A 17,547-nucleotide genomic window follows, 5' to 3' on the forward strand; every position below is an offset into this window, starting at 1 on the left:
AGGAAACACTCTTGAATGAGTCTGAGTAAACAATGGCCTCTGCCATGCAGTAAGTGTTCTTTGTTAATTTTCTAATCTCTGCTTAGCACAGAAAGGCTACTGCCCTCCACCCTCATCTACCCTTAATGTGTTACCTACTGACTGGTCTGATCAGAAACACCCTGGGTTGTTAGAATAATTTCTAAATTCGATACATAACAGGATGCTAGTGAGATAGGTCCTTGTGAAAGGAGAGACACAATTACAGTTAAATAATTTAAAATCCTAGATTGGTACATAGAGACACCCACTCATTTCTGATGGAAACTTTGCAGCATGTGCTTCAGTGTCAAATGAAAAAGATATCTTCCAGAATCTGATTCTCCTCCAGGTCTTCGGGGGTGCTGCCAGCCCTGGTCTTGTTCCAGGTTGATTTCAGAGGACTGAGTCGGCAAGTACGGTGATTCCATGACCCAGCTTCTCTGGAGCGATGGGGCCGGGGTTTGGAAGCAGTCTTTGGACTCAGAGATTGAACCAAATCCAACAGAGACGTCTCATACCTGTAACACATACAACCCAGACAGAAAATGATCAAGTCGGCAGAACATTAAAATCCAAAAAGACCATAGAGATGGGCTTCCCAGGGCAAGAATCAGATCACAGATCACATCGTAGATAAGAGGGCCTTCTCTGGGAACTTTAGGCAAAGTAAACACCAGAAGGGCCTTGTTGTCTGTCTGTCTCTAAGCCCTTGTTTTCTGCTGACTACTAACCTGTGAAAAGAGACTGGAGTGGGCAAAGTAATCATGGTAACAGCAACGATATTAGTAGTGACATTTGCCACAGATTTCAGGCTCTGTTCTCAGTGCTTTACATGAATCTTCCTTTCATTTAACCCTCTACACAACCCTATGAGGTAGGTCCCCATTAGTTACATGAAGAAACCAAGACTCTGAGAAGTAACTCGTCTAGCAAGAGCCACTACCGGGCTGAGTCAGGACTTGAACCCAGGGCATTTGCTTCCAGCACTCACACACAGGGCACTTTTAAAGCTGCCTCTCAAAGTCTTTGCAGTCAGAGAGACTTGCTAAAATCTCTCTTTAAGACCACCTTACCTGTCTCCTGAGAAACCTGTATGTGGGTCTAAAAGTAACAGTTAGAACCTTACATGGAACAACTGACTGCTTCAGAATTGGGAAAGGAGTACGACAAGGTTGTATATTGTCGCCCTGCTTATTTAACTTATATGCAGAGTGTTTCTGTTGTTCAGCTGCCAAGTTGTATCCAACTCTTCGTGTCCATAGAGTCGTGTGCAACTCTATGGACTGCAGCATGCCAGGCCTGCCTGTCCCTCACTGTTTTCTGGAGTTTGCCCAATTCATGTCCATTGAACTGATGATGCCATCCAACCATCTCATCCTCTGTTGCCCTCTTCTCCTTCTGCCTTCTATCTTTCCCACCATCTGGGTCTTGATGTGAAGAGCTGACTCGTTGGAAAGCATCTCTTGATGCTTGGGAGAGATTGAAGGCAAAAGGAGAAGGGGGCAGCAGAGGATGAGATGGTTTGATAGCACCACCGAATCAATGAACGTGAATTTGAGCAAACTCCAAGAGATAGTGAAGGACACGCGCTGCAGTCCTTGAGGTCACTGAGTTGGACACAACTTAGTGACTGAACAACAACAATAAATCAACATGTGAAAAGTACTCAATAAATGCTCATTCCTTCCTGATATGCTACTCCCACTTTCTCGAGAATCTTGGAAAAGGAACACTTATTTGAAACTAAAGAAATCCCTCTAAAGAAGGAGTGCCTTAGTGTCTATCATTTTTATAAAAAAGTAAACTTAGAGCAGTTTAGAAGCAGAGAAACAAATTATATGGTAGATAACACCCTCACCCATGTCTCATTGTTTTTTTCCCAGGATTGGAAACCAAAGGCACAAAGGATCTCCCTCCACATTCATTCACACAGGGGTCAATCATTTCTATGGACAGAACATGAGGCCTAAGCAGAGCATGTGTGACCTGTATAGCTGCACAGGGCCCCACACATGGTTCAGTGCTCTGCTGTGGCTGTCTTGAAATTCTTAGTGATCTTATCCTTGACCTTGTCTATTAGAAATAAAGTCTGATGGAACACGGAAGCATGCACGTGAGAGAGGAGATATCCCGGGCACGTGTGTGTGGGTTCTGGCCCACAGCACCGTGTGTATGCCAGATTGCTGGCTCCTGCTTGTGTGCACCTTCACACCAGAGCAGCGTGGGGGTGGGGGTGCAGGGCCCAGATGAGTCACGGTGACGGTGACAGAGGGGCGGTGGCGGTGGCACTGGCGGGAGGCTGGCTGGCCTTCTTCCCAGAGCTTATTCCCAAGGTGAAAGTATTAGCTCTCTGGCCTGAGCATGGAGTTAAGAACTGCCAGAGCTTAGGCAATAAACGCCAGTAAATTACAAAACAAAAGCACGCATGTGGACACTGCAACACAGCATATCAGCCACACTAGGATTCTTGAAGCATTTAGAATCTCCAGTGTTAAACGCTGTTGCATTGTTGCAAAGCAAATATCCACTAGTTGAGAAACAGAAATTAAATATAAAGATTACTGCATTTGATGGAAAAGAACGTTGTTTTTATAGGAAGCTTCAAATGAACAGATAAATGAGTAGTTTTAAATTTCACTTTTCTTTGTAACTTAAAATACAGTAATAGAAAGCATAATAGGCATTCTGAATTATCTCCAAACCATCAGGTGACTTTTGGTCTCTTGCATGACCTCTACAAGTTACAAGAAATGCTAGAGAAAACATCAAAATGGCATTTTACAAATTTAAATTAAATTAATGTGTATGAAGAGGTAAATCTTAAAAAAATTTTTTTTCATAAGAAGCATCAGCTTTAGACATACTAAAATTTATATTTTGATATAATTTATTAGAAATCTATCCAAATGGTGTCACAGTCCATAAAATATTCTTAACAGTTCCAGTGTCAGTTGCATCAGCAGAAAGATCCTTCTAAAAATTAAAAATCACCAAAATTTATATGTGATCTTTCACTTGCCAAGAGCAACTAATCTGCTTTTAATTATATCACTTAAAGTTGCTAAAAGTATAAACTTTGATGATCTAATAAATGAATTTGAAGAAACGTGAACCAGAAAAATTTTATGATCAACCAAGTTATCACATTAATAAAGTATTATTATTTATATTATATAAAATTATGATATCAAAATACAATTTTTTGCTAACTGTAGGTTTATGATATTATTCATATATCACCTGTTTTTTAAAATTTTTAATTGAAGGATAATTGCTTTACAGAATTTTGTGGTTTTCTGTCACACATCAACAAGAATCATCCATAGGTATACCCATGTCCCCTCCCTCCGAACCTCCCTTCCATCTCCCACCCCACCCCACCCTTCAGCCTGTGGCAGAGCCCCTGTCTGAGTTCCCTGAGTCATACAGCAAATTCCCATTGGCTATGTTTTACACATGGTATTTTAAATTTCTATGTTACTGTCTCCATACATCTCCAGCTTCCTCCCCCTCTCCTCCCACTTGTCCATAGGTCTGTTCTCTATGCCTGTTTCTCCACTGCTGCCCTGAAAATAAATTCATCAGTGCCATCTCTTCAGATTCCATATATATGTGTCAGTATACGATATTTATATTTCTCTTTCTGACTTACTTCACTCTGTATGATGGGCTCTAGTTTTGTCCACCTCATTAGAACAGATTCAAATTCATTTCTTTTTATGGCTGAGTAGTATTCCATTGTAGATATGTACCACAGCTTCTTTATCCATTCATCTGTCAATGGACATCTAGGTTGCTTCCATGTTCTAGCTATTGTAAAAAGTGCTGCAGTGAATACTGGGGTATATGTGTCTTTTTCAATTTTGATTTCCTCAGGGTGTATGTCTAGGAGTGGGATTGCTGGGTCATATGGTGGTTTATTCCTAGCTTTTTAAGGAGTCTCCACACCGTCTTCCATAGTGGCTGTTCAGTTTACATTCCCACCAGCAATGCAAGAGTGTTCCCTTTTCTCCACACTCTTTCCAGCATTTATTGTTTGTAGACTTTCTGATGATGGTCATTCTGACTGGTGTGAGGTGGTATCTCATTGTAGTTTTGATTTGCATTTCTCTGATAATGAGTGATGTTGAGCATCTTTTCAAGTGCTTGTTAGCCATCTGTATGACTTCTTTGGAGAAATGTCTCTTTAGGTCCCTTTCCTACTTTCTTCTTAAAGGAAATTAAAATTTCTTCCTAAAGGAAAATACTTTTTGGTTTAGTACCTTTAACTGCATTTTTTAATCCTACTTTTTGAACAAAAGATTTTCAGTTTGCATTGATCTTGTAAGTTATATTGCTGACCTGGCCCTTACATCTCAGCCAAAATCAGACTAGCATTTCAGGCATGGAAATGTCATATTTTTTTTCTATGGTATAAAAATCTATAAGTTGAAATCCTTTCTAGCAGAAAATTTTCTTTTTTAGAAGAAATTTTTTTGCAGCTTTTATTCACATAGCGTTAAGCCAATGTTTCAATATAATTGCTTCTGTCATTCAAAACAATGATTTCTGCATTCAACTAAAACATCTTTATTTAGGGTGCAAGCCAGTGAGTGAGTTGGATACCAGCTTCTAAGAAAGTCTGTTTACAAGCAAGACAGACCTACTTCATGCTGAAGGTACAGGCTTTGTTTGTACTTTCCTTGGAGGCACGTAACAATGTTGTGCTAATATTCATCTCTTCATATAGACGATTAATTTAGTTTAAAATCAGAAACAATGGGAAGCCTATTTTTAAATACAATTTCAAGTTTTTGTTGTATACAAAATAAGGAGACATATTCTAAGTGAACAAATTAAACCAGCTGCCTTTTCTATTAAAACATAGAACTAAAATAATTGGGGATTAGGAATTAATTATACCAGAAATCAATCAATTCAGAGATGCAAATTGAAATCCAGAGTAACAATAAGACGTTGAGTTTAAAGACTGATTGAACTTATTAATCATTTGAAAAATAGTTGTGGGCTTCAAATTTCTTCCAAGTATTTTAATTCAAATACAATATAGTAAAAAAATCTTTATAGAGTGATCCACAACAGCATTGAGAATTAGATCCGCTGTATTAGTCAGGATAAATTAGGTTATGCAGCAGTAACAAATTAACCTCAAAATTCCAGTGGCTCAATACAATTTAAATATATCCAATGCGATAGGGAGGCCTGGCGTGCCGCGATTCATGGGGTCGCAAAGAGTCGGACACGACTGAGCGACTGATCTGATCTGATCTGAATGCTTATGCTATGTGCTCAAAGAAGGTGTAGGCAGACAGTGGCTCCACTGTCTCACAAGGTAACGTGAGCTTCTCTGTTGTCTTGGCAGGGAAGAGAAGCTGAAGAATCTTACAAAGATTCTCCACAGCCACATAGGATGTGACATAATACTTCTTACATTTAATTAGCCAGAATCAGTCATGGATTGGAAGAGAGGAGAACTGGGTATTGCCAAATGCCAGTAATGTCCACCACTGAAGAATGGGTCTGAAATATAATTTGGAATAATTCTCTCATTTTACCAATGAAGAAACTTAGGTCCAGAGAAGTAGATCAACTGTTGGCAGTCACAAAGCAACTGAGTGGCAGAGCCAAGTGTTTTTTTTAACACAGTTTCCTCGACTTCCTAGACTAGTTTATCTTTAATCTTTCCATCAAGTTAAACAAGATGTGCAACTAAAGGAACAGTAAAAGAAGAAAATGGTTGCTGTTTCCAACTATATTTTATTTTAAAAGTATAGTAGGATTAGTTGTAACTCAGTGTGAACACTGCCATACTCCTATTCAACGGGGCTATCTTCACCAACAATTCCATCTACCTTAAAGTACAAAGGCTTATCTTCACGGGTCTGCTCTCATCATAAAAATTCTATTTCTCCTGAAGCCACATTCAGTCATGGATTACACGGCGGCAGAAGAACCAAGAAGTCTGTGGTAGGCAGGGACTTGGATTTCAGTGACAGCTCACAGCTGATTTTGTTCAGTAAATGTTTTCATAGTACTTTTGCTATTAGGAAAGACCAAATAATCTGGCAGATTAAAAAGCAACAAAACAGCAAGGATTATATTAAACATCAACACTTGAGAAGTTACTGAACTTTATGCCAGAACTATATATGCAATAAAGCAAAATAAAAAGTGAATTCCCATGGTATTTTGTACTAACTACCAGTAAAGAGCAGTGTGTTTGCTGAGGTGACATGTGACAGGATTTGATTACCCTGGCCCGACCCCGATGGGGACGTTTTGTATTCAAATAATGTAAAGGGACATATAACTTATTCAAATTGATAAAATACCATCCCTTGAAAAAATCAGACTATATGTTAACCACAGGCATGGTGATGTTGACCTTTCCTACCTCTGCACCTCATAGAGCCGGTATTCACGGGTCACCTAAGCACACAGGTTGACTTGAACAGCTTCATTATGGAGGCGTGTCACGCAGAAGGCTTATTTGGCCTGTTGTGCTGGTCCCATCCAGGAAGCAATCTGAACTTGGCCATACCGGAATGAATCTGTCCTCCTAGAGCTCTCTTCCCAGTTTTGTTTGCTTCTGACTTAGCAGGACATTTAGATATCCAGGGCAGGATGCAGCCTCTGAAGCTTTGACTTGGCTCCGTGCCACCAATTTAAGAAAGGGATGGTCTGACATGGTGTCTGAGGATATTAAGCACAAGGCCAGGAAATGAAACAATTTCACAGTCCATCCCATAAGCTGCGCTGGGTAGAAAGCTAAGCGTGATGCAGGAGCTTTCCTCTCTCATTCTTTTTTTATCTTTGGTGATTTCAGTAGGCCTCTCCCGATTACCCTTCTCTGCTCTTTTCTTTTAAATGATGAAATGTCCCAGAGATTAATCCTTAGCTCTCATGTCTTAGATAATTTCATTCATCCTCATGACTTTTAATAACATCAATGTCAATGACTCCTAAATGTATCTAGCTCTAACATTAACCTTGCTCTCAAGTTCCAAACTCATACACTCAACTGTTGCCTGGTATCTCCACTTGGCGGTGTGACAGGCATCAAAACAGAACTCTTCTCTTTTTTCCTCCAAATCTTGTTCTTCTCCACCAACCTAGTTGCTCAGGGTTGCCCCAAACCTGCTGCTATGCTTGACTCCTACCTCTGGGCCTGTGTACGCACTGAATTCTCTCCTTCAGACACTCTTTGCTCAGATTTTGCTTATTTGCTTTTCTCTTTTAACAGTGATGAGAATAAGGTCATTATTCTGTTTATGTTATTATCTCCAGGGCCAAGAATGGGATCTGACATAGGGCAGGAGCTAAATATTTGTTGACAAATGAGTGGTTCTGTGGCTTAAGTTTAGCATCTTCCTCTATAGGCAGCTTTTTCAATCTTTGAAAACCCAGTCTTTTAAAAAATTGCAACATATGCAAACATTATGAAAATGTTACTCATCCATCTATTCTTGTTTTCCTTTTGTAAAAAAGATAATATACATATGCACTGTGTAAACTATTTTTTCACTTAAAATGTTGAGAATATTTTTTCTATATAAATTTTTTATGATATCATTTTTCATGACTTCAGGTTACTTTGTCTCCCAAATGCACTCTAATTGAGCTAACCAATCCCCTACTGAAGACAGCTTAGGTTAGGTAAAAGGTCTTCTGAGTTACTTTAATACTTTTTTTTTTTTTTTAAAACACGTTGCTCAGTCATGTCTGACTCTTTTTGCGACCCCATGGACTGTATAGTCCATGGAATTCTCCAGGCCAGAATACGGGAATGGGTAATGATACCTTCTCTAGGGGATCTTCCCAACCAAGGGATTGAACCCAGGTCTCCTGCATTGCAGGCAGATTCTTTACTAGCTGAGCCACCAGGGAAGCCCAAGAATGCTGGAGTGGGCGGCCTTTCCCTTCTCCAGGGGATTTTCCCAACCCAGGAATCAAACTGGGGTCTCCTGCATTGCAGACAGATTCTTTACCAGCTGAGCTGCACGGGAAGCCCCTTCTGAGACTCAATCAGCTGTATCTCTCATTCCTTTTTAAATCAGTCAATGCCCATAGGATATTTTCCACTCCAACTCATCCCAACTTAGCAGAGCACTGCTATCCCTATGATGTTTTATAGTTTTACCCTCTTTTTACCCAACACTTCCCATGCCCCCAGGGCTTCTGGAACTTTTGTCTTATGAGATACTCAGCTGTATTTTGTTCTCTTCTTAGAGTACTTCCTCCATCCCCTGTTTTAACTAAAACCTGGCTCTTTCCTGAGGTCAATGCCTCCCCTATATTCTTCTCAGTAAGAACTGTTTATACTCAATGTACCCTATGAATTTTAGGGTCAAGAGGTAGTATTTGGACCATCATTGCTTCCATTTCTGCTTTCTGATCATTATTCTCCTGGTCTCTCATTAAACTCCTACTGCTCTGAGGATCCTGTCATCTGCTGTGCCACCCTTAACCTTTCTGCATCTATGTCATTCATCTACCCACTCACTCTCAATCATGATGGTAACACTTGATTTAGTCTTCTCCTTCAGTTCAACTGTTACCATCATACTTGCTAATGTCAACGTTACATGAATGGCACTCAACCAGCACTCTTAGTTCTTTGATCTCTCAGGTCAAAGACTTTCTCAGGGGATTCCCTGATGGTCCAGTGGTTAAGACTTGGTGCTCTCACTGCCATGGGCCTGGGTTAAATACCTGGTCAGGGAACTAAGATCCCACAAACTGTGGGGTATGGTCAAAAAAGGAAAAAAAAAAAAAGATTTTCTCAGCAAATCTTTCTTTTTATATCCTGGAGCTTGTGAACAGCCTCTCTTCTGAATTGAGTAATTCAAACATCCCACTACTTCCTGACGCCTACATCTTACCCTCAAGCTTGTTTTTTCAGCTACTCCTACCATCTCTGCCCACTGGTCTCAATGGACAATTTATTCAAACAATCACTGTTCTAAGAACTGGGAACAAAGTGGTGAACAAGACAGCTCAAATCTCTGTCCTGGTGGGACTGTTAATAGCATACATTCTTCCCAACCCTTTTCTCTCTTATTTAACTTGAATTTCACAGCCTAGCATTCCCAAAACTCTTTTGACAATGCTTCTAAAAACACGTCCCCTGTATTTTTATCCATCCCCAACATCTGGCAAAATCATAACACTGCATGAACCAAATGTCTGCCTTTTCTGTGACTTATAGTTGGTAAACTTAGTGTAAAAAAAACAAGATTAAAGAAACTAGCCAACATACAAACAGCAGATCCAATATAGATTCCCAGTCACTAACTCTAAGTGGGTGCTAAACGTTTTCTGACAGAGCTACAGTGCTTCTCTAATCAGCTGCTCTGCTCTTCCCATTTCCCTTTTCACAACTTAGGCTAAACAGATGGTCTTGCTTCCCATTTCAGAGAAAGGGGTCATAAAAGAAAAACTGTCTTCCCTTTGTCACTTTCCAAGTGTTTCAGCATTTATCATTTCCTCCTTTTACATTAAAGGAAGTGATCCTTCTCTTACGGCTAATCACTCCATCTGTACTTCTCAGGAACCTTTTAGTATTGACTCTCCACTCTAGAACCTTCAATCTTTTCCTGTTTACTAGATAACTAAGAGCACTTAAGACATTTACACATTTCCATAACCACACTACTTCTCAATTTTTTCCAACCTGGCTTTCATCTTCTACTACTCTACTAAAATTGAACTCAGCAAATTCACCAATGACTTCTGTGCTGCTAAATCCAATGGACATTTTATAGTCTTTGCTTTACATGTCTCTCCAGAATTCAATGTGGTTGACTGCTTCCTTATAAACTTTAAACTGCTTTACTGAAGTAAAACATACATACAGAAAAGTGAACCTATCTAAATCATTACAGCCAAGTGTTTTTTAGTTTAACAGTGTGCAACTATCATAATTTGAGAACATTTCCTTGCCTGCCCCCTCCCAAGAAACCCTGTAGCCATCAGCAGTCACTCTCTATCTCACTCCTTGTGGTTGCCAAATAACATGCCACATATGGATATACCAGGCTTCCCCAGTGGCTCAGTGGTAGAGAATCTGCCTGCGATGCAGAAAACGCAAGAGATGCGGGTTCAATCCCTGGGTCGGGAAGATCCCCTGGAGGAGGGTATGGCAACCCAATCCAGTATTGTTGCCTAGAGAATCCCATGGACAGAGGAGCCTGGCAGGCTACAATCCATAGGGTCGCAGAGTCAGACACAACTGAAGTGACTTAGCATGTACACACTCATGGATATACCACATTTTATTTATCTGTTCATCACATGATAGATATTGGGCTGTTTCTTTTGGCAACTGTGACTAGTGCTGTGTTGAACAGTCATGTATGTGTTTTTAGTAAACATATGTTTTCATCTCTCTTGGGTGGACACCTAAAGATTGGATGATAAACTCTACGGTTAACTTTTTAAGGCACTGTCACACTGTTCTCCAAAGTGGGTGCACCATTTCATGTCTGAATTTGGAGATCTTTTCTCTGGGACTATTAAGTTTCTTAGAGAAGAGACTTTCAGTGTTCTGGGAGAGAGATTTGGTCTACATCTGGAACAGGGAAGGAGGGTGACCTTTCTCCATTTGTAGACTTTGAGTTCATCCCCTTTTCAGTGCTACCTGTACGTGCTAGGTCACTTCAGTTGTGTCCGACTCTGCAACCTTTTGGACTGTAGCCCGCCAGGCTCCTCTGTCCATGGGGTTCTCCAGGCAAGAATACTGGAGTGGGTTGTCATGCCCTCCTCAAGGGGATTCTCCCAACCCAGGGACTGAACCTGTGTTGCTTATATCTCCTGTATTGCGGCTACCTGAAATCTTCCAAAGTCCACACCATTTCTGAGTCTTCTCTTCTCTACTGAATTTATGCAGAGAGTTCATCTCTAGCCTGTTGTCTGGGACTCATATTCCATACCTGGACTGTGGCAGGACTACTAGGTTTTTGGATTCTTGCTTTAGAAGTCCACCTCATCTATTTTTAGTTCTACTCCACATCACCACTGTTTATTGTTCATGCTGCTTCTAATTCCCAAACTTTTCAAAGTTCTCTCTTCATTTGTAAAGGCTTCTCAGTGCTTTCTCTGCAATAGCTTCCTCTGTCCTGTCTAATAAGTTACTAATCCTCCATTCATTTTCCATTTTCCAAAATGTATAAACATCTCTGGTACATGATGACTCTTCTCCCATTTCTTTTGTGGATTTACACCTTTAAATACATTCATTTACTCTCATCTTACTGGCATCTCAGGAAATAGCAGAGATAAATAAAAGTGTTCAATGAATCATCTTAGCTAGGAAATACATTTGCAGGAAGCTTCCATAAATTTCCAGGTTTATTATTAGACATTTCTGAGTTTTTTCACTGCTACTATAAATGAGCGCTCCCCTACCCATTGTATTTTTTAAATAGCTAATGTTGGTATCAAGATTTATAGTAATTGAGTTCTGAATATTGTTGAACTCTCTTAATTTTTAAGACTATTTTTTCAATAGATTTTTATGGGTTTTATGGGTGAACAGTTATATTGAATATAGATAATCATAAGGTTTATCTATTTTCCCATATTTGTATTACTTTTCTTATATTATTGTATTGGCTAGAACTTCCAGGGAAATGCTAAAACTACAATTTTTATAGGCACCTTTGTACAATTCTGATCTAAAAGGAATTATTCTATTTTTTTCACTATTAAGTATTTCCCATCTAGATATTCTTTATTACATTAAGAAGTGTTTTCTCTTTTGGCTTACTAAAATCAGAAATGAAAAATTAATTTTACCAAGTAAATAACTTTTAAGTATAGACTGAAATTATAATATATATTTTTATCTTTGATATATTATTGAGATATATTCTATTTCTGGCTTCCAAAATATATAGCAACCATGTTTTAATTCTTAGCATATATTCTTCTTGGGTGCATAGAATTATTCTTTATATTTACTCTTAAACTAGATCTGTATGATTAGTGTTTAAAACATCTATATTTATAGGGAATATTTGTTTATAATCTTTCTTATGTACAGATGGCCAATAAACACATGAAAAGATGCTCAAAATCACTAATTATTAGAGAAATGCAAATGCAAATGACAATGAAGTCTCACCTTGCACCAGTAAGAATTGCCATCATAAAAAACCTGAATGTTGGAGAGGATGTGGAGAAAAGTGAACCCTCTTGCACTGTTGGTGGGAATATAAATTGATACAGCCACTATGGAGAACAGTATAGAGACTCCTTAGAAAACTAGGAATCAAACTACCATATGACCTAGCAATCCCATTACTGAGCATATACCCTGAAAAAACCGTAACTGAAAAAGACCCAAGTACCACAGTGCTCAGAGCAGCACTATTTACAATATCTAGGACATGGGGAAGTTGACAGATGAATGGATAAAGGAGATGTGGTACATATATACAATGGAATATTATTCAACCATAAAAAGGACGAATTTGAGTCAGTTCTAGTGAGGTGGATGAACCTAGAGTCTGTAAGTGAAGTAAGTCAGAAAGAGAATAACAAATATCATATTGCAATGCTTATATATGGAATCTAGAAGAAATGCAAAAAAGCAAAATGGCTGCCTGAGGAGACCTTACAAATAGCTGAGAAAGAAGAGAAGGGAAAGGTGAAGGAGAAAAGGAAAGACATACCCATCTGAATGCAGAGTTCCAAAGAATAGCAAGAACATATAAGAAAGCCTTCCTAAGTGATCAATGCAAAGAAATAGAGAAAAACAATAGAATGGGAAAGACTAGAGATCTCTTCAAGAAAATTAGAGATACCAGGGCAACGTTTCATTCAAAGGTGGGTATAAAAAAGGACAGAAATGGTATGGATTTAACAGAAGCAGAATAGATTAAGAAAACGTGGCAAAAATACATAGAAAAACTAATCAAAAGAGATCTTAATGACCCAGATAACCACAGTGGTGTGATCATTCACCTAGAGCCAGATATTGTGAAATGCAAAGTCAGGTGGGCCTTAGGAAAGCATCACTATGAACAAAGCTAGTGGAGGTGATGGAATTCCAGCTGAGTCATTTCAAATTCTAAAAGATGATGCTGTGAAAGTGCTGCACTCAATAGGCCTGCAAACTTGGAAAACTCAGCAGTGGCCACAGGACCGGAAAGGGTCAGTTTTCATTCCAATCCCAAAGAAAGGCAATGCCAAAGAATGTTCAAACTACTGCACAATTGTACTCATCCCACATGCCAGTAAAGTAATACTCAAAATTCTCCAAGCCAGGCTTCAATAGTACGTGAACCATGAACTTTCAGATGTTCAAGTTGGATTCAGAAAAGGCAGAGGAACTGAGACCAAATTGCCTGCATTCATTGGATCATAGACAAAGCCAGAGAGTTCCAGAAAAACATCTACTTCTGCTTCATTGACTATGCTAAAGCCTTTGACTGTGTGAATCACAACAAATTGTGGAAAATTCTTAAAGATATGGGAATACCAGACTACTTTACCTGCCTCCTGAGAAACCTGCATGCAAGTCAAGAAGCAACAGTTAGAACCAGACATGGAAGAACATGGTTCAGAATTGGGAAAGGAGTATGTCAAGGCTATATATTGTCACCCTGCCTATTTAACGTATATGCAGAGTACATCATGTGAAATGCTGGGCTGGATGAAGCACAAGCTGGAATGAAGTTTGCCAGGAGATATATCAATAACCTCAGATATGCAGATGACACCACCCGTATGGCAGAAAGTGAAGAGGAACTAAAGAGCCTCTTGATGAAGGTGAAAGAGGAGAGTGAAAAAGCTGGCTTAAAACTCAACATTCAGAGAACTAAGATCAAGGCATCCAGTCCCATCACTTCATGGCAAACAGGTGGGGAAACAATGGAAACAGTGACAGACTTTATTTTCTTGGGCTCCAAAATCACTGCAGATGGTGACTGCAGCCATGAAATTACAAGACACTTGCTTCTTGGTAGAAAAGTTATGAGCAACCTAGACAGCTTATTAAAAAGCAGAGACATTACTTTGCCATCAAAGGTCCATATAGTCAAAGCTATGGTTTTTTCCATACAGTAGTCATGTATGGATATGAGAGTTGGACCATACAGTATTGATGTATGGATGTGAGAGTTGGACCATAAAGAAGACTGAATGCCGAAGAATTGATGCTTTTGAACTGTGGTGTTGGATAAGACTTCAGAGTCCCATGGACTGCAAGGAGATCAAACCAGTCAATTCTAAAGGAAATCAGACCTGACTATTCATTGGAAGGACTGATACTGAAGCTGAAGCTCCAGTTCTTTGGCCACCTGAAGCAAAGAGCTGACTCATTAGAAAATACCATTATGCTGGGAAAGATTGAAAGCAGGAGGAGAAGGGGACAACGGGGTGCAATGTTTGGATGGCATTGTGGACTCAAGGGACATGAGTTTGAGCAAGCTCTGGGAGTTGGTGAAGGACAGGGAAGCCAGGCGTGCTACATTCCATGGGGTTGCAAAGAGTCAGACACAACTGAGCAACTGAACAACAACAACATATTTGCAGGGAAGGAGTGGAGACACAGCTATAGGAGAATGGACTTGTGGACAAAGTGGGGGAAGAAAAGACTGGGATGGATGGAGAAAGTAGCATCTCTCTCTCTCTATATATATATACACACATATATATACACATATATATATACACTACATTTGTAAAACAGACAGCTGGTGAGAAGTTGCTATATAACACAGAGAACCCAGACAGTGGCTCTGTGATGATCTAAAGGAGTGAGATGGGGGAGGGGAGGGAGGCTCAAGAGGCAAGGGATATAAGTTTTATGGATGATTTGTGTTATTGCACAGCAAAAGTTACCACAACATTGTAAAGCAATTTTCCTCTAATTAAAAAAGAAAAATAAAAGAAAAAAATTTCCTTCTCATGATTCTTTGAGGTTTCCCTGGTGGCTCAGATGGTAAAGAATCTGTCTGCAATGCAGGAGATGTGGGTTCAATCCCTGGGTCAGGAAGATCCCCTGGAGAAGAAAATGTCAATCCACTCCAGTGTTCTTGCCTGGAAAATTCCATGGACAGACGAGACTGGTGGGCTACAGTGCATGGGGTTGCAAAGAGTCAGACATGACTGAGTGAGTAACACTCTGATTCTTTATATCCCTATATATTATTCTTACCTCAGTGGGAGAAAAGGAATAGTACCAAGAAAGAATGAATTCATAAAGAAGGTAGAAGGATAACCAATTACCACACTAGGCTAGGAGTCCTAGAATAGGTCTTTCTTCTCAGGAATCCTAAAAGAGTTTCTCTCAAAAGTTTTCTACTTTTTAACTGCTAAAGCAAACCTAGGCTGGCATTCAGGTTTCTGAAAAATAGAAGATACAGCGTATTTTATAAGTGCTTTGCAATTACTTGTCAAACATCAGTACAAAGGGTGATTAACTGAACTATATACTTAAAATGATTACGTTGGTAAATTTAAGCTTTATATTGCTTTCCCACTATTTAAAATGAGGCTCCTTTGGAATGGACATGTACACTCTGCTATATTTAAAAGTGGGTAATCTACTGTATAGCAGAAGGAACTCTGCTCAATGTTATGTGATAGCCTATTTGGGAGGGGAGTTTGGGGAATACATACATGTATATGTATGGTTGAGTCACTTTGCTGTTCACCTGAAACTATCACAACATTGTTTATCAGCTATACTCCAATATAAAATAAAAAGTTTAAATTAAAGAAAAGGAAAACAGGTAGTCTTGAACCTGCCTGTGAGACTGCAGATCTTTAGGAGAAGTACTCACATAGATTTAGAGACAGATAGGTGCAGACACAGGATTGAGGGTAATACTCAGAATCTTACCTTCTATCTCTTGTTCTCCATTTAGCAGAGGTGCTATCATGAAAGGATTCTGCTAACCCTAATTTAATATATTTTTTCTTGAAGTGCATATAAGTCATAGAGTGAATATTATGCGAAGTCAGTGCAACTTGAAGGGAGGCTAAAGAATTTACCAGAACATCAATGAGTATATGGGAAACCTTCTAATCAAGACAATTTTAATATAACATATTAAAAGGCAAACATAACAAAGTAAAATTTCTTAGTTATGTTATACATGTCTTTCTATAATGTTTACCTTTTCATCTGAGACTCAGTTTCCTACATAGGAAGAAGGAACTAAAATGGTCACAACAATTTTGAAGAAGACAAAGTTGGATAGCTCATATAACATGGTTTTAAGACTTACTGTAAAGCTACATTAATCAAGAAAATGTGGTATTAGTGGAGAATGGATATGCAGATCAACAGAAAAACATGAGTCCAGAAATATATCAAGACAAAATATGATCAACTGAGGTTTTTACAGATGCAGAGTTAATTGAGTAGAAAGGATAATCTTTTCAATAAATAGTGTTGCAACAACTAGACATATGTGAGCAAAAAAAAAAAAAAAAAAGAACTTTAGCACAAATGCCACACCTTAACATAAAAATTAACCTTATATTAACCAAGAAAGACCACATTCTGGGCCATAAAATATATATTAACAAACTGAAAAACTAGAAGTCATATAAATCATATGCTGTCTGCCCTCAGAACATAATGGAAGTAAATTAGAAATCAGTAACAGAAAGATAACTGGAAAATCCCAGAATACACAGAGTAATAAACTCCACACTTCTAAATAACAGATGGGTCAAAGAAGAAATCTTAAGATAAATTAAATAAATTTTGAATTAAATAAAAATGAAAACATAACATACTAAACTTTGTGGGATGCAGTGAAAGCAGTGCTTAGAGGGAAATTTATAGCACTGAATGCATACATTAGAAAAAAGAAATCTAAAATCAGTCACCTAAGTATCTACTTTAGGAAACTAGAAACAGAAGAGCAAATTAATTCTACAGTAAGCAGAAAAGAAGAAATAATATGAAGTAGAGCAGAAATCAGTGTAACTGAAAACAGAAAACAATAGAGAAAAAGCAATGAAACAAAAAGCTAGTTCTTTTAAAAGATCACTAAAACCAGTAAGTCTTTAGACAAATAATTAAGGGAAAAAAACCCAAAACAGATGGCAGAAATAACTCACACCAAAAATGAAAGACAGTATATCACTATAGATCCTGTGGACATTAAAAGGACAGTCAAAGAATATTATGAACAACTACACTCACAAGTGTAATAACCTAGATGAAATGAAGCAATTCTTTAAGACACAATCTGCCAAATCTCATGCAAGAAGAAAGAGACAACTTGAATAGGCTTTTAACTATTAAATAAACTGAATTGATAATTAGTAAGATCTTCCAAAACAGAAAGCACAAGGCTCAGATGGGTTCACTGGTGAATTCTAGCAAACACTTCAGGAAGAAATTATACCAACTCTCTACAACCTTTTTCAGAGGGCAGAAGCAGAGGGAATTCTTAACACACTCTATGAGGCAGCATTACTATAATATGAAAACCAAAGATATTACAAGAAAAAAAAATATAGACCAACCTCTTTTATGAACATAGATGCAAAAATCTTCAA

At 38.6% G+C, this 17,547-nt stretch overlaps 1 protein-coding gene across 4 annotated transcripts in view; it reads right to left on the reverse strand.

Annotated features, from left to right (window-relative positions):
- Window positions 1-241: 241 nt before the first annotated feature.
- The window catches only part of KIAA1328 (KIAA1328 ortholog), a 416,288-nt gene continuing 398,982 nt past the window's right edge, over window positions 242-17,547 (reverse strand). For all 4 annotated transcript variants that reach the window (XM_070361544.1, XM_070361543.1, XM_070361547.1 and 1 more), the window contains one exon: window positions 242-539. In XM_070361544.1, the coding sequence (XP_070217645.1) occupies window positions 329-539 (211 nt within the window). In that variant the 3' untranslated portion in view covers window positions 242-328. The remainder of the gene's footprint in view (window positions 540-17,547) is intronic.

This window comes from Bos mutus, chromosome 24, assembly GCF_027580195.1.
Source record: "Bos mutus isolate GX-2022 chromosome 24, NWIPB_WYAK_1.1, whole genome shotgun sequence".
Taxonomy (NCBI): Eukaryota; Metazoa; Chordata; class Mammalia; order Artiodactyla; family Bovidae; genus Bos; species Bos mutus.